The sequence below is a fragment of the Gordionus sp. m RMFG-2023 genome, chromosome 1 (genome assembly GCF_954871325.1).
Source record: "Gordionus sp. m RMFG-2023 chromosome 1, tfGorSpeb1-WG-v2, whole genome shotgun sequence".
In the NCBI taxonomy this organism is placed as follows: Eukaryota; Metazoa; Nematomorpha; class Gordioida; order Chordodea; family Parachordodidae; genus Gordionus; species Gordionus sp. m RMFG-2023.
Window position 1 is genome coordinate 73,841,638 of NC_088775.1, and position 26,067 is coordinate 73,867,704.

At 26.6% G+C, this 26,067-nt stretch overlaps 2 protein-coding genes across 5 annotated transcripts in view; one reads left to right on the forward strand and one right to left on the reverse strand.

Annotated features, from left to right (window-relative positions):
* LOC135930978 (tumor necrosis factor alpha-induced protein 8-like protein) lies at nt 1-2,406 on the forward strand. 2 transcript variants are annotated; one of them, XM_065467802.1, is made up of 3 exons: nt 1-258; nt 891-920; nt 1,346-2,406. In XM_065467802.1, the coding sequence occupies exon 3, from the start codon at nt 1,366-1,368 to the stop codon at nt 2,068-2,070; it is 705 nt and encodes a 234-aa protein (XP_065323874.1). In that variant the 5' UTR covers nt 1-258; nt 891-920; nt 1,346-1,365; the 3' UTR covers nt 2,071-2,406. The 2 variants fall into 2 exon arrangements, with proteins under 2 accessions (XP_065323874.1, XP_065323873.1); XM_065467801.1 differs by lacking the exon at nt 891-920.
* LOC135930977 (putative uncharacterized protein DDB_G0282133) overlaps nt 2,336-26,067 on the reverse strand; it is a 42,372-nt gene continuing 18,640 nt past the window's right edge. Inside the window, exons 11-22 of one of the 3 annotated variants that reach the window (XM_065467799.1) lie at nt 25,949-26,034; nt 23,670-23,719; nt 23,037-23,334; nt 22,204-22,255; nt 9,160-9,243; nt 6,102-6,179; nt 5,340-5,444; nt 4,296-4,727; nt 3,850-4,200; nt 3,331-3,447; nt 2,827-2,972; nt 2,336-2,652 (exon numbers count right to left, since the gene is read on the reverse strand). In XM_065467799.1, coding sequence (XP_065323871.1) covers nt 2,482-2,652; nt 2,827-2,972; nt 3,331-3,447; nt 3,850-4,200; nt 4,296-4,727; nt 5,340-5,444; nt 6,102-6,179; nt 9,160-9,243; nt 22,204-22,255; nt 23,037-23,334; nt 23,670-23,719; nt 25,949-26,034 — 1,970 coding nt within the window. In that variant the 3' untranslated portion in view covers nt 2,336-2,481. The remainder of the gene's footprint in view (nt 2,653-2,826; nt 2,973-3,330; nt 3,448-3,849; nt 4,201-4,295; nt 4,728-5,339; nt 5,445-6,101; nt 6,180-9,159; nt 9,244-22,203; nt 22,256-23,036; nt 23,335-23,669; nt 23,720-25,948; nt 26,035-26,067) is intronic. The other 2 variants (XM_065467800.1, XR_010572899.1) reach the window with 2 other exon arrangements.

The following is a 26,067-nucleotide window of genomic DNA, read 5'->3' on the forward strand; positions in this document are numbered from 1 at the left end:
ATACTTTTTTAAATGAATGTACAACATAATATAATGATAATATTTTAAACAAACATAACTAAATAAATATAATAAATAAAATTATTTTCTTGATTATTGCGAATTTTTCACAATATAATTTCAACTTTTTTAGTTTATCTTTATCATGTCTATATTTACGAATAAATTGTTATTTAAAAAATATAATCTAATTTCTACATATCTAAAATTTTTGGAACTCTATTCTTTAATTACTATAATTATCAGGATTCAAAAAAGGTAAAATATTTAACATGTTGATTAGTAAGCTTCGGTGAGTACCAGTGACGTCAATAGGGGAGGGGTATTTGAGGGCTCGAGCTCCATTAGAATTTTGGAGCTCCCTCAAAGTTTTTTTTAAAAATACATACCTTAAAGCAAAAAATTTAAAAATTTGGTTTTAAATTTTTAGTATTTTGAGCACCCAAGCCATTAAGCCCTGGCAAACTGAAAAGTCTATGACTCCACTGGTTAGTAGTGACGTTAAATCGCCTAACTTTGGTTTTTCATCTAAGTCCTCAATTGCTTTATGGAATTAAATAACCTTTATTATTAAATTTAGTTTAAAGGAAAAATAATTAACATTTATTTGGTCGCAATGGCAATATATAAGCGTATCCAGGTCTTTCTTATGCGGGGGTGGGGTAGAGCTTTAGGTTACTTTTCTCCTAAATTTTATTTTTATCCAGACCTTTGCTATTACATGTTCTAAAAAAAATTGGTTTTTACCTTTAAAAAAATATATCAGACTAAAAAATTTTTTAAATGGCCGGGTTGGGCCGTATATTTTAAAACCGATTATTTTAAATCGCCATTATTAGCTATAAAAATTTTAAAAAAATGTAGTATATTAATTTTTAAAAAAAAATCAGGGCTGGACTGTGCAAATGGTACATCTGCAGGTCTATGATTTTTATTAACCTAATGATATTTATGAAAACTTAACATTTATAAAAGATAGACTTAGATAATTTATTAATTATTTAGATGAAAATGCAATTTTAAATATAAAATTTAACATGATTAATAAATCATCAGTTAGTTGGTAAATTAAGAATAAAATTTGCGTTTTTTATCATTTTACGGAACATAAATAGTTTATCAAAAGCTCCCTTCAAGTAATTTATTAAACGGCCTAGAAAAAAGACGTGAGAATTTTATTGTAAGTCGATTTTTAAAAACGACCCGATTAAGATTTTAGCCAAAACAATATTATGTAAGCCTAAAGATTTGGCAAATAGGCCCTTAATTTAAATATACAAAATTATTGCTATAAAATTATCTTAACACATAAACATCGTTATAAATTTTATTTTTCATGAAATAGTTCACACTAACCTTCATTAAATGACCTCGGCTGAGTTGATGGACGATAATATCAAATTTGATTCCAAAACATTGGCATTATCATTACAAAAAAGAATATTAACAAAAATGATGTCATCCAACAAACGCGTAATTAAAATGTTCATAGATGATAAAGGAGCCCACCTGTTAGACGCTTTTTATTCTATTTGTAAATCAGCCCTAAATAGCAAGAAAGAGGCTGAAACTTTGATCAAGCGAATAATCAAAACTTCAATTAAAGTGGGAATTCTGGCCAAAAATGACGTATTCGATGAAAAAGAGTTAGAAACGGGCTATAAATTTCAATCAATCTTCAAAACATTTGTATTAACTTTAGTTAGCTTCTCGGAAGTGGAGTACAGTTATGATAGAGATTATTTAATCACCTTGCTAATTGAAACAAAAAGTTTATTAAAATCCCTAGTTAAATGTCATTTAACGCCGAAATCGTTAGAAAGAATAGATTCCATTTATAAACTTTTTATGGACCCAGTGTTTTTGGACAACATTTTTGTCGATAAAAGTAAATGTGAAGTTGACAACACTTTAGTTATCACGGGTGATAGATATATTAATAATGATGACATTTTACACGATGATATCACGATTCGACAAAATATAGATTCGAGGTTGATCACTTTTAACAACTCGCCAAAGACTAAAAAATTTATACAGGCACTGAAATGTGTCGTGGATGACTTTTAAAAAGTCAAAATTTGTATTATTTCTTTTTTTTAAAACCAATTGATCTCAATTAAATTTAATTGATCGCATATTGTATAATGTCTAAACTGTTTCCGTTAAAACTCAATATTAGGACAATCAAATTTTTACTTAAAGATAAATATATTTTGCCCATTTAATTCTATCATATTATAAATACAAATACTTATTGTATATAGACATTGACATAATGGTAAAAAGTTTTTATTCATTTTTTTCTATGTTTTATATTGATAAATAAATAATTTTTCAATAAAATCACCCAATATCATGTACATTTATGAATTAATAAATTTAAAAAAAAATTCTAATATAATATAACGGCGTATTTTATTTTTTTTAATAAAACAATACATATAGTTATATATATAATTGATTTATAAAATATTATTTTTAATCAAATTCTGACATTTTAAGATTCATAAGATGTCTAAATTGTGCATCCTCGCGTTGTGAAAAAGCCGTTTGATTGTTTTGTAAATAAGTTAAAGGATCTAGATCTTTCTCTAAGGGTTTAGTAAATTTGTTTGAATAATAGTAGGAATGTAGAAGGGCGTACGGATGCTATAAAAAAAATCGTTTATTTGAATAAATAAAATTAGGTAATAATTTAAAAAAATAATATTACTTTAATCAAGTAACGCCGTTACTAATAATGACATCATTATCATTAAAAAATATAAATTCACAATTAAAACGTAAAAATATTTAAAAATTAAATTTTTTTAAAAAGATTACTTTAAAAAATGTTGGCTCAACATCACTGTTTTTGATTTCGTTACCGTTATTTGTGATCAATCTTTGAATTTTATTGTATGTTTCGGGCCTAGTCATATATTTGGACACGCCACATTGTTTTAATAAAGAAATAATTGGTGGAGTATCTTTGAATTCAATTTTAATTTTCAAATAAAAATCATAAGTTTAGGTGATTTCATTTTTAGATATCATTGGTGTGCCATAAATTAAAGTCCATGCTTTTGCATAATTCACTTCATTTTAATTTCGCTCAGAGTCGGGCCTTAGATTGCTAAAAATTAAATGCACATAATGCCGAAATGCCTTTGCATATTCCTAGAGAGGCCATTGGTTATTCGTTTTATTTCAATTTCCTAATGTATCTCTTTCTTTCAAATGAGCAGAGCTTAACTACAAAACTTGAAACTATTTGCAAAATCCATCAAAGTTGTGAACGCACTTCTCACTCCTCCCAATCAATTTAAAAAAAGATTATCTCGATACTTGGTTCATCGTCATCCATGTCACTATCGTTGCTAGAACCAGAGCTTATGTTCTCAAAATCGTTTGTCCTAGATTCACTATTAATCGTTGTATCCTTTTTCATTATATCGTCAACACCTTTAAAATGATTTTAAAAGATTTCAAGAGCAATTAAAAATAGATTATTTGGCCACGAAGATTATTTTCAATTGATTGGGAAGGAAAAATAAAAATTTCAATTAAAAAAAATCTTTTTTAACAATTCAAGTGATGTACCGACATAAATCTGTATAGGCCGATTACGATAATGTAACTACCTGTGCATCTTTAATATTCCCTTTTTTCAATAGTTACTAGAATATCAAACCAAATAGTAAATAAATTTCAAAACAGCATTTTTGAATAATTTAAACCAAAAATTAACAATCTCGAAAGTAAAAAATCGATTGCAATTTTTGCTATACCTAGTCTTACTTACTATTAAAAAAATATTAAGTCAAAGACTATGATTTTCCAAATCTTAAAAAATAAATTATTTACCCATCATTTCTCGATTTTCGAGCAAAGGTAAAGTATTAAAAATATTTTTTTCAATGGTTCCATTTGTTGTGTCAATTTTATCGAAGATAATTTTAATATCTGATTCGCTGGGGCCCGCATTTTCAGTTTCGTTAGGACTAGCATTTTTTAGCTCAGTATCGTTATTCGAATTTTTCCCGATTCGAATATTTTTCGTCTCGGGACTCGACTTCTTATTTTTTTCAGCAGTGTTTTCGGATTTACTTTTTAAGCGCGAGTCATCCGAATATTTTTGTGTTTTTATTTTGATAGGCGACTCCAAATTATCGGAAGTTTTGAGGAGGGATATCGAGGTGCTCTTGGTGGCAGAACCTTAAAATTTGTAATTGAAAAAAAGAAGAAAGTTAGGTTATTGGTTGGATTTGAGTTATCTCATCATTTCACATATTATGTAATAAGGATCTAACTTTTAGAATCAGAATCGGAGCCTTCGTTCGAGTGGGCCTTACTTTTATTTGATATATCAATGCCCATAGGCGACAAGCCTTCGCTTATGTTAACCGAGCGGGTAGGTGAACTTGATTTCGAACTTCCTTTTTTAGCGCCATTTTTATTCATTTTTGAGACATTTTTGGCGATTTTTAATGTATCTTTTTTTAAAGATTCAGGATTTTTGGTTGATTTAATCGTTAAAGATTTTGTGGATTTGGTTGAGTCGTCACTGGTATGATCGTGGTCCGAACCATCATCAGAAGATTTCGATGTTGAGCTAGAGTCATCTGAGCTACTAGACTCGTCGCTTGTGGTCGAACCAGATTTGGAATCATTGGAAGCCGATTCGTGAGTTGGTAAAGGGGAGTGTGGGGACGTGCTACTTAGACATTCGCCTTCTTCCATTTCTTCTCCATACGTAAAAAGGTAATTTATTATATAGTATAAGAGATACATAGTGAATTCAGTGATTTTTATTCCGTGTATTAATTTTTTTTTATAAAAGATTAAATTAATCCGTTTTTATTTACATTTACCATGGGAAAAGCGTATATTTATATCTCTCAAAATTTAATTTTAAAATATTTAGCAGAAATTTTGCTAACAGAAACTTAATCGGAACCGATTTTTTGAGAGAAATCCAAGCGTACCCCTTGTACAGGTTAGGCTGGAAAAGGGAAATTGTATGTATTAAAAGCGATTCTCGAATTTATTAAATGGAGAGAATTTTAAAAAAATTAAAATAGTTAAACGATGAATAACAAAGGATAAAACATTTTTAACTAGGTACCTTGAGGTGAAATTGTGATAGAAGTGTATATTTTGTAAATCTTAATGTTCCTATGAAAAAAAATGATTAATTCAGTAGTTCAACTTATTGATACTCTAAACAACTTCCACTTATAGAAGTTCTCATTCAAACATATATACAAATGTAGGGCAATTAATCATTATTGAAGATTTTAATGTAGTATACCAATTAGATAAGGTAATTAGAAGTTATTAAATATTAAAAAAACCAGAATCTGGATGAGAGCGAGAGTGAGAACTCTCAATTTTTTCTTCCACTAAATTTTGTATAATCTCCGTTTTGATTTTACGTATGTGACGTTTCCTGGTTTTGGCTTTAAAAAAAATAAACGTTGTAAAAATATATTTAAAAAAAAATTTTCCAGAAATATATTTATTTTTCAAATTCAAATATATAGAATATTTCCTGTATAATTAATGAGATTATGGGAGAAAGTATAACTGATTAAAGAGTCAACTAAATGAATCGTGCACTTCTAGTTCTAGTTACGCATTTTCGAGTAAATTTATGGGTTTGATTTTCATAAAATGAGAAGAAAAAAATAAATGGGTAAAAGGTAGATCAATTTTATGAGCTTCTACCTTCAGGGTATAATACAGTAGTTAGAATTTTTTTATTTAATTTGACAACTTATAGATGATCGACGATGATATGTTGTTAGATTATAAGTTCAGCAAGACTTATCGAAATAAGATATAATTTAAAAAAAACATAAAATGAAGAACACTTGAGAGCTATTTTAATAGGTAGGCTTTCCTTAAAAAGATACTGATAGTTAATCATTCTCAATGAGAAAGCGTAAACTTTACCTAGTATCATTGTCATAATTACATGAATCGCAGAAGACCTCTATATAACCCCTCCAAAAAAGATGCCCATATTTTCCAAAATCATTTCAAATGTAGAAAATATGCGATTAATTTCCCAATAATTTTAAAGGAGTATAATAGTAATTTAATTTAAAATAAACTAGTTTGAGCGTCTTCGCGTGGTATTTCCTTGACACTGCTCTCCTCCTCGCTAGTTTGATCGTTGTTAAAAAATGTTTCTTTCATTTAAAAAAAAATGATACGTATACTTAAATATTTTTTAAAATTTCTCTAAATAAGATTATAATCATTTTAAACAATTTTAAAGATTTATCCACATAAGATTATAATCATTTTAAAATTAATATTATAATAATTTTTTCAAACAATTTAAAAAAAAAATAGTTCAAAGTTATTGAAATAAATTTTTTTGTAACAGGGACCCCTAATGATTATAATAAATCCAAATTCAAGCCTTTTTAAAATATTCAGGGATTTTATTTTTCTTGAATAATTTAATATAAAAAACGGATTCCATATTAATTATATCAAAATAAAATTGTAAAATGTTTCCATTTTTTTCTATGGTTTTGACAAAATTGAGAGCCTCCTTTCCAAACATCGTTAAGGTGAGTGACTATTGGTATAAAGACTGTGTTTGTGAGGCCAGCGTATATATTTATTAAGGGCTTCTGCCTTTCGGTGACAGAAAATCAGTCTTACCTAAGAAAATGTAATCCTAAGTGGAAGACCTTTCGTCCAGGGGATGAGGAATATACTATCCGGGCGTAGGCCTTTTAATTTGAAAGACTCACTGATTCAAGAGTGGATGACTTTTTTAAGGGCAGCTAGGAGAATGTCAATAGATTTATTGCTGGGCTGATGTCCGCGGGAGAACTTGCAGTGCAAGAAATGTTATGCATTTGATTCGATGGACTAGACTTAATCTACACAAGTGGAGGGTAAAACTGTATTACAGCTAAACGAAGAGCTATGGATTTGCTTAGGTGTTCACTAGTTATGAGTAGTGTTGTTAAATGGCTAGATTTGAGCCGATTTTTAAAAACGGCTAACTCAATATTGTAGTCAGAAAATATTGACTATACACCTTGAAATTTCGCTAATGGATGTCCAAAACTTTGGGCAATCTATGACTAAAATCTTTTGGATAAAATATTTAGTTAGCCGTTTTTAAAAATCGGCTCAATCGAGCCGTTTAACAACAATAATCATGAGGAGGCCGAGATTGGAATTAAGGATGGCTTCCAACCATTCACAGTCAGAGTTTGCATTTAATATTATGTTATTTGGATTTTCCACAAAGGGTCAGTTCGAAATGAAATATTCAACGGAAAAGGCGATCAAAGGAGCATCCCAATCTTTTTGTATGCTAGAGATTGGTCGTCAGGAGAGATTCAATTTCTGTCCCAAAAGACAAGGGCCGGAGATAGGACATATAGGAGTGGATACAATACTAAGGATAACTTGAGCTGCTAGATGGGTAAAAGCTGAAGAGAAAGCGGAGATCGGATACCGATGCCACCTGACTTTCTATAGAATATGGCGTATAGTCAAGATGAATGAAAATTTTATGTTCAATAAATTTTCGAGGAGACCGTTGATTTGAGTTCCAAGAGAAACTAACAAATCGCTGCATTTGTAGATCGGTGTAGATCTCAGGGGGTAAAGCATTTTGGGAATATTAAAATAGTCTAATAATTTCGCAAAATGCATATGTAATGAATTTTGCGAAAAAAAGGATTGCTTTTACTATATTTTTGCTAATAAAAATTTTTAGAATTCACGGAATTAATTGCTAGCAAAGACATAGGTTAATAATTTTTTTTATCTCCATTGTTAAAAATTTTATATCACTTAAAATATGTATGTATGTAATATAATATAATATAATATATTTCTAAGACTATTTGTTTTCATTTTTCAAACATATTATTTAGATGATTAAACCAATATGACCGAAGGAATAAATAAGTAAAGATAGGCATCTAATCAACAAGGTGAAATATGTGGGATATGCAATGTCACACCAGTTGTTAGATTGCATATCTAAAATCCAGACACACCAATAACACTCTACATAGCGTCAATATTTAATTTTTTTATTTATAAATTATTAGGACATGGTTCCTGGCCAAAAGATCTTAAATATAAAAATAAACCAGCCTAACATAAAATATTTTCAATTTGTTATATAATCATTTATTTAAATGATTTTGTCAAGTAAAAATAATAAAAATTCTAAAGTAAACTTATATGAAGGAATAATCTAATTATCAAGAAAACTTATTGAACTATCAAGGTTCCCGGTTTCACTGAATTATTCTTCTAATATCATTGTGGTAGCTAAGGTAACCTTGATTAATATACCAATAGAGTTGGGAATCCAATTCTATAAACTCGCTATAAAATCATAGGGCGAAATGAAGAGACAATTTATGCGCCAACATAAAACAATAAAAGAAGTTTTTATGCGTATCTCATCGTAGAAAAGGGGAGACGCAAAATAAATCACTAAAAAAACGCGATATTGACTACTTGGAATAGGTATATCCCTTGTAAAACTTAAATTATTAAAGGAAGTTTAACAAAATTAGTTAGCATATTCCTTTATTCTTCGCTTCGAACCCAAAAAATTGACTTAAACATAAGGAGATAAGCCTAGACTAAATATGGTGAATTTTTAGACTATTGTCAACATAGTGAGTAATCACGCTATCTATGACTTAATATATCACCACTATAGTTAGGTAATGGCTAAATGTCGCTAATTCAGCTCAATCTTCAGGCTCTTGCTGGAATAAATCCGTTAACATTAAAGCATTTTAATTTATATTAGTTTCTTCCAAATTTAAGCGGCTATCTTTTTATGTAAAACCTAGTAATAGTTTTCTGCCAAAAACTTAGCTTAAACGGCTATAGATATAGTAATTACCCAACTACAATCACCTCAAGCCATTTCCATATAAGAAGGTTTGTATTTTTTAAAGAATCGAACTTGAATAGTATAATTTGAAATATGGATATCCATAATTATTTTTTAAATATTCATATTTCAAAAACTTGTTTCATAGTGAACATCATAACTTTTAACAATTTTAAAAGTATTGTTATAGATGATATATTATAAATCCCGTAATTTCATATTCCCACAACACAAAAAACAGCCTAATTAAAAAAAAGATATTTTAAAATAAAAACCTGCGATAGATCTTGTATTTGTTTGCACGTTATTATTGCTCCTTTTTTTGATTCGATCTTTAGTCTGTTTAATCGTATTCTCTTCTAAAATGTGTGATTAAAAAAATATTATGAAGACTATCTGTAAATATACATAGTTAATGAAATAAAGATTATGGATATATCATCTAGAGGTCTGCAAAGTGATTTTTTCGCGGTCCGAACCTGACCCGAGAATATATTTTTAAAACCAACCTGACTGAGCCCGACTTAAAATTTTTTTATAATTTGAGTTTAAATATTATAACATTTAAAAAACAATTAAAAAATATGTGTATTTATTCACATATTGTCACCATAAATAAAAGTATATTTAACCCCCATAATCTAATTAATATTCATATAAAGTTGCATTTTATTTAATTTGTATACATATAAAAAGTAAAGCTAAAATACAATCGAATAAAAATTATTGTGATAATATGAAAATAATTTGGATGATTAATGTTGAAAAAAGATGATATAATTGTATATATAGATAAAAATTTTTTAAAAAATATAATAATTAAGATATTAAAGAGACATATCAATATCATTTATTTTGATTGACATTTTTATGAAACTGTTAATGTGGTCGATATTCTGTTTATCATATTCTTAAGACATTTTGATTTAACGCGATTTTTTATTATTTAAAATTAACTTTTACCTTAAAGAATCTTTCTTTATCGATTAATGTATATAAATATATTTTAGTTTTATGCCTCACAATGCTTTAAATTATTTTAGTTTTGTTTATATTTTATCGCGTTACAATATAAAACACGTTTTTGCGTAACTTAAAATGACTAATCATTTACTTATTCATTAATTAAAACATATTTAAATTGTTGATGGAAAAAAGATATAAAGAGACAATGATATATGACTTTAAGTAGTGTTAAATATTTCATAGGTTCTGCCTCAACCCATTTTGTGAAATAATCAGAGGTAACTGCAATACAAGTGTGCAAAGATCGATGTCTATTTGAGCCCATGGAAGAGGTGGTACATATATTGGATTTAAAGTAGAAAATATTTTAGAAAATCTTGTATTGGCCTTCTGACATCTATCACATGATTTTATAAAATCAATAGTGTCTATATATATATTGTAGTTTTATATTTTTGCTATATGACATGTCTTAATATTTTTTTTTTGTGGTTCATATTATTTTCTTAATGGATATAACGAAAATCTATGTATGTAATTTTAATAGTGATAATTATAAATTATTTTTTTTATCCCTATTCGTATTCTTTTATTTTGTTTGTGGTCAATTATTTTTTTTATAATTGAACATTAAGAAAAAGAAAATAATTGTAAAGGATTGTTGAATCCAAATTTATATGTATTATAAAACAAATAAAATATATTAATTATTATAATCCGCATGTCGAAAGAAGACAATTCAAGAGTTAAAAGTCGATAATGTTCAAAGATAAGATTCGATAAATGACGAGGAAATAATCAATGTCCTTAAAGAACGATAATTATATGGTATCTAGGCTTTTGAAGGGTGGGCGTGTTGCAAATGTTGAATTAAAGAGAAAAATAAAAATGTTTATTTATTTTCAAGATATGTCAATCAGATTATTATTCTTTTAAAATAATATGTTTATGTTTTTATTGTAAAAGTAATATTTTATTCAGTGTGTGATTTTTTATATGAAATGAGTCGGAGATTTTATTAAATGAAATATTTATGAATTGGAATTTGAATTATTAGATATCGATTTTTATGATTATACTATTGGAATTTATTAGATGAAAAATAAAGTGTATGTAATATATTGATATATGTAGAAGAAATTTTGAAATAAAGAAATTGAAATTTAATAAATTCAATAATATGAGAAATATTTTAATGGTGACGACCGACCAAGATTCGTGAACACTTATTAGGGAAAAAATAAGTAGAGAAAAATATAAAAATTGAGATATTTAGAGAAAAAATAAAACAAGAGTGTTTTATAAAAATAAATTTCAGACGTTAATCAAGAAAAAAATTTTCTAGGACCGGGTTCCTCAAAATAATAGTAATTCCGGATATATATATAAAGGTAAGAAATTTTTTTTTTGTATTATAAATTACACAACGCAATAGTAAGATTTTTGGATTAAAATTAGAAATATATGAGATAAAATTTTGGTAATTAATGAAAAAATGGCTTTTTATTTTAATGATAATTATAATAAAATTTTTAATTCAAACTTTAATAAAGTGGATGTGACCAATAATGTAATTACTGCAGTAATTTTTTTTGTGTTTTATGTAATCTTAATTATAATGAAACAAGTAATAAGGAAAATAAAAAGAAGATCTCTTAAAAATAGAGAAAATGATATAAAAAATACAAATACTGAAAATTTAATTCCTAAAATTTTGGTGAAATCTCCAGATATTTCTGAAGATATCAAAAATAGTTTACATATAATTTTGTTAGAATTAAAAAATTTAAATGGTAAAAAAAATGTTATAATGGAAGAAAAATCCGAGAAAATATTAGATACGGGTGAAGTATTTAATTTTCCTCAAAATATTGACATATCGGAGGATATAAATAAAAAATTAAATTCAATTGTGATAGAATTTAAAAAGCAAATTTCTGAGGTTTTAATCGAGAAACCAGTAGAAATTTTGAAAAATAATAACAATAATACTTTGAGACAAAGTACAGAGGAATCTCTAATTTTACGTGAAATTAGAGAAATGAGAAAAAATATGAAAAATTTGTCCAGAGATGTTTCCAACTTAAAAATTAAAAATAATAATAATGTGATTGAAAGTTGTGAACTTTGTGGAAGAAAAGGACATATCGGTAAATATTGTTATTCAAGAGACCGAAATTCTAATGAGAATGTGACTGCAAAACCAAGTGAAAAAAATGACATAGTGTGTCATAGATGTGATTTTGTAGGACATATAAAAAGAAATTGCATGGTGAAAGAAGCCAATTTCAAAAGTGGATTTCCGCAACGAACATCGGTAGTGATAAATCCAGTGGTTCGAAGTATACAAAATCCTCAGATTATAAATGTGGATGAAATTAAAACTTATAATAGAGACCATGATAGAATGTGTTTCAAATGTGAAGAAATGGGACACATTGGCATACATTGTATCCAAAGTGTGAGTGGGTCACAGTGACTATATGATTTGAAAGAGAATCATATAAAAATAGAAAAATCATATTTAGAGAATAATAAATATTTTGATATATATAGTTTTATTAAAAATTTTGTGGATATATATAATATAATAGATAATCATCATGGGAATGATGATTATACATTGAAATTTAACTCGAATAAAAAGAGTTGTAATGTAGGAAATTTTTATTGTCATTTTGATGAAATAAAAAAATTTAAATTAACCAATAATCTGAATAAAAAGGATTATTGTAATCAAACAAGTGGGAAATATCATTGGGAGATTTTTAATAAAAATATAAATGAGATTCAGAGACATTTAAATTCTGAGATGAATTTAGGTATGAATATTAATTGTATTGAAAAAGAGATTAAAATAAATACCATTCAACCGATTAAATTGCCTAAAAATTTAATAACTGAGGGATCAAAGGAACAAAGTTCATGTCCTCATATTAATTTAAAATTTGGTGGACAATAGTTGAAATGTTATTTCATACCGGGGCAAGTATTTCAATCATGTCTTGTGAAAATTTTTATAAATATTGGCCTAATGATATTATTTAAAAAAATAAATATGTGTATAAAACAATTTGATGGATCTGAAATCAAATTTTGGGTAGAACTCAGTGGGATGTTCTTTTCCATGATATTCGTATAATTTTGGATTTATGGATAGTGGAAAAAAATGTTGAAACAATTATGGGTTGGGATTGGATTAGCAAACTTGGACCTAGAAATAATTATTGGGATTTATTTATCATTGATAAAGAATTGGCTAGAGATAATGCCGAAAGAAAAATAATGGCTAATGAAGTCAGGGAAAAGCTTAAAGAAAGGGAAATGAATAAATTAACGAGTGAAGCGAAAGAATCTATCGTTAATAAGAATATTTGTGAATATCCTGCAAAATCCATGATATATTCAAATCAATATAAGATCAATAATGAAATTGATAATGATAAAAAAATTAATAATGAAATTAATGAATTAAATAGAGTTAAAAATGCTATACCTATTTTAGTGGAAAAATATGGTATAATTTTTGAAGACACTTTGGGATGGTTAAATGATTATCAAGTGGATTTGAAATTAAAAGAAGGATTTTCACCTATTTTCTTAGCGTGTCGTAGAGTTCCTTTTAAATGGAAAAAGGAAATCAACGAAGAATTAGATAAATGGGTTAATGATGGTATTATTATTCCTGTGGAATATAGTGAATGGGCTACACCATTAGTACCTGTTAAAAAATCTAATGGAAAACTTAGATTATGTGCAGATTTTCGAGTAACACTTAACAAATGGGTTGTGGAAGTGAAATATCCATTACCTCGAATTGAAGAAATTTTGGCAAATTTAAAGGGAGCTAAATAATTTTCAAAAGTTGATTTTTCATCAGCATATTTACAATTGCATTTGAAAGAAGAAATTCGTAAATTGTTGACAATAACAACGCCTAAAGGATTATTTTCATTTTGTAGATTACCTTTTGGATTAAGTGTATCTGCACCGATTTTTCAGAAAACAATGGCATCAGTTTTCCAGGGTTTGGAAGGCGTATTTTATTATATGGATGATGTGTTGATAACTGGAGTGACGGCAGAACAACATAATCAACGTCTTGAAGAGGTTTTCAAGAGAATTCAAGATAAAGGTTTAAAAGCCAGTAAAGAGAAAAGTATTCTTGGTGTCATCGAAATAGTGTATTTAGGTCATCAAATTAATGGAATTGAAGTGAAGCCGCTTGATAAAAATTTAAAAAATATTTTAAACATAATCAGTCTAGTAATAAAGCTGAAGTGCATCATAGATTTGTGGATAATTTTGCAAAAATAGCAGCTCCATTATATGACTTATTAAAAAAAGGCGTTAATTTTGAATGGAAAATTGAACAAAGAAATGCTTTTAAAAATTTAAAGAGAAAAATTGGTGAGGAACCAATTTTAGTGTGTTTTAACAATGATTTGGAGATAATTCTTGCGGTTGATGCATCCAATAAAGGTGTAGGAGGCGCGTTATTACATGTCATTGATGGTTTAGAGAGACCAATTATTTTTTTTTCAAGAATATTTCATGAAGTTGAAACGATGTACTCTGTTATAGAACAGGAGGCCTTAGCGATTATTTTTGGATTGACCAAATGTCGCGAATATTTAATCGGGAAAAGATTTGTGATTTATACAGATCACAAGCCATTAATTCATTTGTTCAAGAAAGATAACAAAGAATTAATGATGTCCCCGAGGTTACAACGGTGGTTGTTACTTGTGGGAAGTTTTAACGTAGATATAAAGTATCGGCGAGGTAGAGAAAATCATTTGCCAGATATATTATCGAGATTAGGGGCAGGTTGTGCTACTCCTGAAATTATTGATAACATGATTATTGATAGAGAAGATGAATTATTGCGTACTCTATCATATATGTTAAAGGGAGGTCCTACAACTTGGGAAGATCTCAAATCATATACTTTAAAATATAAAGTATTGAGACAAATAAAATTATTTTTAACGGAAAAAAAACCATGGAAAAATAATTATAAAATTTATCAAAAATTCGAAAAAGAATTATCCGTGGTGGATGATTGTTTAATGAGAGGAAATAAAGCAGTAATTCCTTTGAAATTACGTGCTAAAATAATTAATTTGTTACATGCAGGACACCAGGGTCAAGTTAAAATGAAATCTTGGGCTCGTGAATATGTGTGATGGCCTGGGATGGGTAATGATATAGAAAAAATTACAAAAGAATGTGTTCCATGTAATACTTGTGCCGTTATGCCCCGTAAAGAGATGGGACAAGTGTGGCCCAAATCAAAGAAACCATGGGAACGTCTCCACATTGATTTTTTTGAATTGGATAAAAAATCATATTTTTTGGTTGTGGATTCATATCCCAAATGGATTGAATTTGAAGAAATTCATGGTTTAACAACTAAAGTTGTTATTAAATTATTACAAAAATTGTGGGCTAAATTCGGGATTCCTAAAATAATTGTATTGGATGGAGGTCCGGCATTTATAAGTGAAAATTTTAAGCAATTTTATAATTCAATTAAAATTAAACATATTTTGACTCCACCTTATCATCCTAGCTCTAATGGCCAGGCTGAAAGAATGGTAGCTATTGTAAAAAATTGGATAAAAAAGGCTAAACAAGAAAAAAATGACGTCTGCTTAGCCCAATTATATTATAATAATTCAAGGAATAAGGAGGGAGTTACTCCTGTTGAATTATTTTTGGGTAGAAGAACCAGATTACCCTTAGATTTTCTTAAATCAAAAGAAATTGACAATATATTATTTTATGAAAAACCCAATGTAAAATTTCCTGTAGGGAAAATTATTTGGGGTAGACTTTTTGACCATAAAAAAAATGGGAGAAAGGTTGCGTTATAGATAATATTGGGAATAAATTGTGTACAATACGATTTGATGATGGTACTGTGGGAGTACGTCATAACGATTTTATTAGGGTAACTGATAAAGAGGGAATTAGTCTATAAAAAACGGAATTGTGGTTCCTATAATTTTTTAGGACATAATTCTTAGGACAGAAATCTTATATGATATTTGTATCAGTTTTTAAATATTAATATAAGGCTATGGGAGCCAAAAGTAAGTTATTTAAAATCAATCTGATATCAGTAGTATTTCAAAAGAAATTGTATTTAATATCATGTTATTGTGATATAGAGAAGATTATCACTAATTCGATTTAATTTTATTTAATATCATGTTATTGTGATACAGAGAAGATTATCATTAATTCGATAAAACAGCATTTCAAAATCTTGGAATGTACACTTGTGGGGACATTATAAATAATTTTTTTTATGAAAAGAAGATAAAATTAAATAACATGTTTTATGAGTTTCTTTTAGGAAAGAAAATTGAAGAGTAAAATATTTTTTTTGTTAAAAGAAAATAAACGAATGGTGTTTTTGTGAAAATGTTATGTGTTAATATAGAGAGAGATTATTAAAAATGATAATTAATAATTAGAGATTTTCTTCATTTAAGAAAAGTGAAAAGTAACATATTTTTGTAAAAGAAAATAACATGAGTGTTGTTTTTAGTGAAAATTGTTTTTATTTTAATTTGAATTACATAGGGGTAATTTACAAATTATTATATATTTAAAAAGAGAAAAATTATTAAAAAAATAATTAATAAGTAGTAATTTTATTTTAAAAGAGAAAATTCATAAATTATTTTTGATAATTTCAAAATTAAAATTTTTTTAAAAAAAATAAATTAGAATATTTATTTAAAAGTAAAAAAAAATATATATAGAAATATATATATCATGATGAATTATAAAATAGACACACCAGAACAGATCATTTATGTGAAAATAATTAAAAAAAAAATTAGGAGTAAAAAGACCTAAATCCGATATCTTCAAACGCTGTTTCAGATGTCAGAGTTTTGGACATCAGATCAAGGATTGTCAAATTCCGACTCATGTGTTGATGAATCAAGAATGCAAAGATTATCCAAGTGATATAGAGGAAGTTCCAACCTCAAGCTATTTTTGTGAAAAAAATAATAAGGTACCTATTACGTTGTGCCGTATAAGTCCGAATAGAAAGCAAAACTCCGAGTATAATAATTTTATTGAATTTCCCACACAAAAATGAATAATTTTATTTCAAAATTTACTATTACAACCAAGAAAAAAAAATATATTAAAAACAAAAATGAAATAGTTAATAATCATTTTATAATATTTCGCTTCCCTTTTATAGGGAAGCGCATAAAATACAATCTCATTATGATTTAACAAAACTTAATTTCGATATCTAAAAATAAAATAAAACAAAATATTAAAATACGGTCTAATAATGAAGCTGCACAATTTATTTATTAATGTTCACGCAATAAATATCATCAAATATGTCACTCATTTATGACAGTACCGTCGGCCAAAACTATAACAAAATAAATGAGATGGAATCTAGAGAGAAGTTCCGTAATCAAAGAGTTTGGCCGCCCGTACATTATACAAGTGCAGTACAAACTAAAACCGTTGACAAAATTAAATCCTAACGCATTGAATAGTGTAAAAAATTCGTATTATGGAGGACTACAAGCTTACAACTCTAAAGCTATGAGGGTGAAATCGCAAGTGGTCAAGACTACGAAATTTAATGAAAAGATAGAAATGAATAATGGTATGCAGATTACCAAAGGAGTAAAAGATATGGAGTTAGAAGAAAATATACACCTTCCAAACCCTGAAAAACTGATGCCATCGTTCTCTGAAAAATCGGTACAGATACACTTAACCCAAAAGGTAATCTACAAAACGCAAATAATCCTTTAGGCGTTGTTATTGTCAACAATTTACGAATTTCTTCTTTCAAAGGCAATTGTAAATATGCTGATGAAAAGTCAACTTTTGAAAAATATTTGGCTCCCTTTAAATTTGCCAAAATTTCTTCAATTCGAGGTAATGGATATTTCACTTCTACAACCCATTTGTTAAGTGTTACTCGAAAATCTGCACATAATCTAAGTTTTCCATTAGATTTTTTAACAGGTACTAATGGTGTAGCCCATTCACTATATTCCACAGGAATAATAATACCATCATTAACCCATTTATCTAATTCTTCGTTGATTTCCTTTTTCCACTCAAAAGGAACTCTACGACACGCTAAGAAAATCCCTCTTTTAATTTCAAATCCACTTGATAATCATTTAACCATCCCAAAGTGTCTTCAAAAATTATACCATATTTTTCCACTAAAATAGGTATAGCATTTTTAACTCTATTTAATTCATTAATTTCATTATTAATTTTTTTATCATTATCAATTTCATTATTGATCTTATATTGATTTGAATATATCATGGATTTTGCAGGATATTCACAAATATTCTTATTAACGATAGATTCTTTCGCTTCACTCGTTAATTTATTCATTTCCCTTTCTTTAAGCTTTTCCCTGACTTCATTAGCCATTATTTTTCTTTCGGCATTATCTCTAGCCAATTCTTTATCAATGATAAATAAATCCCAATAATTATTTCTAGGCCCAAGTTTGCTAATCCAATCCCAACCCATAATTGTTTCAACATTTTTTTCCACTATCCATAAATCCAAAATTATACGAATATCATGGAAAAGAACATCCCACTGAGTTCTACCCAAAATTTGATTTCAGATCCATCAAATTGTTTTATACACATATTTATTTTTTTTAATAATATCATTAGGCCAATATTTATAAAAATTTTCACAAGACATGATTGAAATACTTGCCCCGGTATGAAATAACATTTCAACCATTTGTCCACCAAATTTTAAATTAATATGAGGACATGAACTTTGTTCCTTTGATCCCTCAGTTATTAATTTTTAGGCAATTTAATCGGTTGAATGGTATTTATTTTAATCTCTTTTTCAATACAATTAATATTCATACCTAAATTCATCTCAGAATTTAAATGTCTCTGAATCTCATTTATATTTTTATTAAAAATCTCCCAATGATATTTCCCACTTGTTTGATTACAATAATCCTTTTTATTCAGATTATTGGTTAATTTAAATTTTTTTATTTCATCAAAATGACAATAAAAATTTCCTACATTACAACTCTTTTTATTCGAGTTAAATTTCAATGTATAATCATCATTCCCATGATGATTATCTATTTTATTATATATATCCACAAAATTTTTAATAAAACTATATATATCAAAATATTTATTATTCTCTAAATATGATTTTTCTATTTTTATATGATTCTCTTTCATATCATATAGTCACTGTGACCCACTCACACTTTGGATACAATGTATGCCAATGTGTCCCATTTCTTCACATTTGAAACACATTCTATCATGGTCTCTATTATAAGTTTTAATTTTATCCACATTTATAATCTGAGGATTTTGTATACTTCGAACCACTGGATTTATCACTACCGATGTTCGTTGCGGAAATCCACTTTTGAAATTGGCTTCTTTCACCATGCAATTTCTTTTTATATGTCCTACAAAATCACATCTATGACACACTATGTCATTTTTTTCACTTGGTTTTGCAGTCACATTCTCATTAGAATTTCGGTCTCTTGAATAACAATATTTACCGATATGTCCTTTTCTTCCACAAAGTTCACAACTTTCAATCACATTATTATTATTTTTAATTTTTAAGTTGGAAACATCTCTGGACAAATTTTTCATATTTTTTCTCATTTCTCTAATTTCACGTAAAATTAGAGATTCCTCTGTACTTTGTCTCAAAGTATTATTGTTATTATTTTTCAAAATTTCTACTGGTTTCTCGATTAAAACCTCAGAAATTTGCTTTTTAAATTCTATCACAATTGAATTTAATTTTTTATTTATATCCTCCGATATGTCAATATTTTGAGGAAAATTAAATACTTCACCCGTATCTAATATTTTCTCGGATTTTTCTTCCATTATAACATTTTTTTTACCATTTAAATTTTTTAATTCTAACAAAATTATATGTAAACTATTTTTGATATCTTCAGAAATATCTGGAGATTTCACCAAAATTTTAGGAATTAAATTTTCAGTATTTGTATTTTTTATATCATTTTCTCTATTTTTAAGAGATCTTCTTTTTATTTTCCTTATTACTTGTTTCATTATAATTAAGATTACATAAAACACAAAAAAAATTACTGCTGTAATGACATTATTGGTCACATCCACTTTATTAAAGTTTGAATTAAAAATTTTATTATAATTATCATTAAAATAAAAAGCCATTTTTTCATTAATTACCCAAAATTTAAAATTTTATCTCATATATTTCTAATTTTAATCCAAAAATCTTACTATTGCGTTGTGTAATTTATAATACAAAAAAAATTTCTTACCTTTATATATATCCGGAATTACTATTATTTTGAGAAACCCGGTCGTAGAAAATCTTTTTCTTGATAATAACGTATGAAATCTATTTTTATAAAACACTCTTTTGTTTTATTTTTTTTTCTTCTAAATATCTTAGTTTTTATATTTTTCTCTAACTTATTTTTTCCCTAATAAGTATGTTCAAAGATAAGATTCGATAGATGATGAGGAAATAATCAATGTCCTTAAAGAACGATAATTATATGGTATCTGGGCTTTTGAAGGGTGAGCGTGTTGCAAATGTTGAATTAAAGAGAAAAATAAAAATGTTTATTTATTTTCAAGAGATGTCTCAGATTATTATTCTTTTAATAATATGTTTTTATTGTAAAAGTATGAATTGGAATTTGAATTATTTGATATCGATTTTTATGATTATACTATTGGAATTTATTAGATGAAAAATATAGTGAAAAATTGAAATTTAATAAATTCAATAAAATGAGAAATATTTTAGTTATCAATACTTATTTTAGCCCATTTACGTCAAAAAAATTCAAAAAACTTTAAAAACTACGATTATGACAATTGTCACTTTTCTTCGGTACATCTTCACTAAATTTAATTCAAACATATTATCATTACTTATTTAAACATATTTTCGTAAAAAAATTCAAAAAACTTTAAAAATAAAGATTATGACAATTGTCACTTTTTTATGGTACATCTTCACTAAATTTTATTTAAACATGTTATCAATATATATTTTAATCTATTTTCATCAAAAAACTTTAAAAATAACGATTATGACAATTCTCACATTAAAAAATATTATCCTTAAAAAGATCATATAAAATAACATCAAAAAGTTTAATATAAATATTTTTAGAAAATTATTTTTAAAAAAACACCTCATTTAATAAAAAAATTGATAATTTTACAAAATTGATAAAAAGATTTCACCTAAAAGATTGTTTTTTTATCTTTTAAAATTTACAATATAATTCCTCAATAAAAGATGTATTTACAAAGAAGATTGTGAAAATCACTAATAAATTATATTAAAAAGAATATTACATTTTTACAATAGCATCATATTATTTTTTTATTAAAATTTTTTTATTAAAAAAACATCAAATAAATAAATTTATTTTCATTTCAAAATAAAACAATATAAAAAAAAAATATTAAAATCATATCATGTTTATTTGTTGATAATAGTAAAATATTTACATTAAATATAAATAAAATAAATTGTTTTACTAAAATAAATAAATAATAATTAATGCTAGGCATCGATGCAGATTTTTTGATTGACTAATTTATTATAGCCAATTTTTAGGCTTAGCCTAATTAGGTTTAACCGATTTTTAGGCTTAGCTTTATTAGACTTAGGCGTAGTTTTTAGCCGATTACGCAACACTACTTATGGGTCAACGTTGCATAAATGTTATGATTATAAATCCGAGAATAGAAAGAATAATGGGCCAAAATTAATTAGAAAATTAGAATAGGTTAAGGCATCTGTAGGAAATAAATTTATGTCAATTACATTTAAAAAATAAATATTCTTTCATCAAGAGAGCCTAAAACATTTGGCATTTTAATAGTCCAAAATTATCGAACTTTATAGGTCACTCGAAAATAAATATTTTATAAAAAATGTTTCTTTTATGTTATAGTATAATCTTCGAGCTATAAGAATCATATGTGAAATTATTTCAATTCAAAAAATTTATATGTGAAAAATCAATAAATAACAACTGTTGAAGATATGGCACGTTGACCATTAATGGGTTAAGTAAGAGAATTGCATAAACCGAATTTATAAAATTTTAACAAATTGTAAGGGGGAAGGGTTAACGTGTTAACAAATGTCATCCCATAATTGTGGTAGCAGCTCTTTTATATAAGTATTTCAAAGGTAGTTATTTTTATTTAATTTATTAGGGAACATATAAAAATGGTTTGATTTTGTTAATTTCTAGCATTTATCAGCAAAATAATTTTATTATATATATAAACCTTTAACATCGGCTTCTTGCGTAGGGGTGACATTTTTCTTGTTATCTTCATTCTGAAAAAAATATCATAATTTTAAATAGAGCCGCATAAGAAAAAATTAATAAAATGATCCATTAAAGCTATTACACCGTGTATATATACAAATTAAAAATAATTAAATAAAAAGAGTGTTAAGAAAAACATAACTATAATAAGAGAAATTAAGATATAGAAAGTGTAGGAAGATGGCATCCATGGGCCCCTTGGGGAAGAGAGCATAGTGAAAATGCCATATTGCACCTAATTATTAATATGTTTTTATAACAAGCCATTATCATATTAATCGTGATTTGAAATTGACTATTTGGTTTTAAATAAAAAAAAGTAACTCGAAATAATTTAGATTCTAAATTAAGTGTTTTGCCATTAGCTGCGATACACTTATATATATTTTTTTAATTAAATTTTGTAACAAGATATCATAAAATCAAAAATTATATATTTTCTTAATTAAATTTGAAAATCATTCATGTTTTTAAATCATATAAACATTTTCGGAAAAAAACATTATAAAAACGTAATAGTGCTCACAAATTAAACACAAATTTTATATTTCAATATCGTGCACGATAAAAACCAATTTGAAAAACGCAGGTTTGTCTTTTTTTTTATAATTTAAGACTAGTATTTTTTTTTGGTCTAAACTAACACTACATTTTTTTTCTGTAAAACTAAAAATTACCCCTCAATTTAAACATATTTTTTTTAAAAAGTAAGGCAACATGAAAACGATCAATTTGTGCTCATTATAGGAACGATTCAATTTTTTCACCTAAATTATACTGACTGTGAACCTTTTTATCTGCCTTTTCTGTGTCGATTTCGAATGAGGAGTCCTCGGAGAGGGAAGAAAAATCTTCGAAAAAGCGTATACCTTTGCCACTGTCAGTCTCTAAAATGACTGGGATTTTTAAATTAGTTGTATCATTGTTTTTTGGATTGTCATCTTTCGTAAATGATGATTTATCTGCGTTTTTGGTATTTAGGTCATTAGGGTTAGTGATGACCTTAACGGGAACCGGAGTAGGAAGGGTTTGGAAAGTCGATATGAAATTGGGAGCCTTGGGCATTGTCACTGTTGTAGAAGATTCGCTATACAAAAAAATAAAATCAAATACATGTGATTATAATAATATTTATTTTAATTAATGTTTAGGTAAATGTTAGAAAAAGCTCTAAGATTATTATTATAAATCGTTATAAAAAATTATTTTATTATTAAACGGAGGTAGGAATTATCAATTGGTGATGAAAATATTAACGATTAAATACAGATAAAAAAAAACCATAAAATTATATAAAGATAAAAACCCAAATTTTATTGAATTATTGTATCTGCAGAGAACCCATTTTTCGTCTTAGACAATAGGTGATAAAAAAAATATACAATTCAAATATTAAACTTTTTAAAAAAAACTTTAGCATACTTTGCGGTAATAATCGAATTCGTTATGATATCACCTTTATTCGTATTGCGCTAAAAAAAATATTCGTAAATAAGAAATTTTAAAGAAATTTTTAAATTTATGATTTTAGTCGTCAATGTTACTAAATCGTCCATTTTTAGCCGATTACAGGAAAGGGCCAACCCTAATTTCCTTAAATATATTAAATACACCTCAAAGTTTTAGACGAAGGAAGGCTCAATCGAGAAGAGGAGAAAAATCCATCGTGGCTCAATAGTTAGCAAATTTTTGCCCAAATAAAAAATATTTAAGTCGTGCATGCTCGTATTAAATTCAAGGCATGATAAGCACGATTTTGGCATACCCTCACAAAACTGCTGTTTAAAAAAAAAGTGCATCCATTTATAGATATAGTGTATATAAAGAGATTAATTAAATGTTACTTGTTCTTTTCTAAATTTATATATCAGTAAAAGAGAAAAAAATTTATTTAAAATTATTTAAAACTCAGTTTTATGAAGCCAAAGAAATGTTTTATTGATATTAATAAAGTGGTGTATCAAAGGGAGGGAGTGTATAGATATAATGAAACTTAATTTATTTATATACTATATATATAATATAATCTCGCACGGGCTTGTCAAGTGGTATTTAAAACCGAAATCAATAAGATCAAAAATTCGGTCCAGTAACAGTAAAGTCCAAAACCAGGGCCGATATTTTAAAATTTTATTTCCAAAAAATGATTACCTCCATAAGTTCATCTCTAAATCAAAAAGGCCCATCTTCAAATCAAAAAATATATATTATTTTTATAGCATTTTTTTAAGAAACTGGAAAAAAAACTTTTTTAGATAATAGGCTTAAATTGGTCTAGCATTATTAATTATAATTTTATTATAATTATATCATAAATCATATTATTTGTATAAAATTCTTCAATGTTAATAAAAAGAAAACAATTACAGTGTGGTCAACTTATTAAGGTTGTATGAACTGCACTCTCTTAACCTAATTAATATATGGTAAGTCTCTGCAAAACTGTCCAACTCGAGACAAAAAAAACCTATTTTAATATTAATGATAAATTCGAATTTAATATGATAATAAGCTTTCAAATAAAAAACTTTTAACATCAATAAACATTTTTAAAAAAATATAAGTGCTTGTGGAGTAGGATTAAAATGAATTATTCGTTATTATTATTTTATGGATATGAATATTTTCGAATCGAATATCAACAATGAAAAAAATATTCGCCGAATAAAAGGCTTCCATTATTCAGTTAAAATATTTATAAACTATCGTTTATATTCGGAATTTTTCGTTAATATTTTAATTTTCGGTTCATATTCAAGTAGTGATGTAAACAAGGAAAATTTAGGAAATTTCCTCAATTTATATAATGTCTTTTTTTTATTAAATAATCATGATAATTTTTCTTGTTTTACTAAAATATCTTATATTGACATAGGTTGAAAAAAACTCCCTTAATCGCACAATTTTAAATTGCTATTATATCTCAGAAAATATTAAAATATGAGACCTAAAATTCACAACTATTGTAAAATTAATAGAGGTTTAAAATGGAATCAAATGTATTCAATTACAAATACGAACATCAATTCAATATGAATGATAGAATTATTAGATTCTTTTTTTTATAGGCCTATTTGTAGAATATAAGCATCATTTTGCCCAATTTTTAAAATAAGGACTGATAATAGATGATCAAACGTCTTTCCGAAACTAAATGGATGCAAGTTCAGCCCTGGACGAAAACTCGACGAAGATAGCACTCTTGGGATGGGCCCTCCCCCAAAGGTTATAGTTATTAGGACGCGCCCGTTTTTTAAAAAAAAATTATTATTTTTTTAAAGTTAATTCTTTTTAAATTTATAATTATATTTTATATTTTTTTAAAAAAATTTAGTATGAATATATAAAAATAAAGTACAATTACGAATTTAAAAAAGTATATTTTATAATTTTATATTTTAAAAAAATTTTGGGACGGATATGACGCGTTCCGCCCCTAAGACGTATTTGAGACGAGTTCCACCCCTGTCTATGAGACATTTCCCACCCTAAATTAAAGATGACAGACGTTTGATCATCGAAAAATGGAAGTTTTATAATATCATGAAATAAAGCATTTCTATTTTAAATGATAAAAAAATATATTTAAACCCCTAAATGCAAAAAAACGTATTTAAAATTTTACTAGTTATACGATTTTGCAATGAGATCGACGATATAAATAAAATAAAATATTCGGGGGTGTATTTATTATAAAGTACCTCGTTTGGATCTAAATGCTCTCTTTGCAACTCTAGCAAAAGAATCTGCCTTTTTATTTCCAAAGCTTCCAAGGAACATGTGTTATCTTTTTTCATTTACAAGAAAAAATAGTAAAATA

Coding starts and splice junctions, on each gene's coding strand:
- LOC135930978 (XM_065467802.1), top strand. CDS start 1,366: ATGACCTCGGCTGAGTTGATGGACGATAATATCAAATTTGATTCCAAA.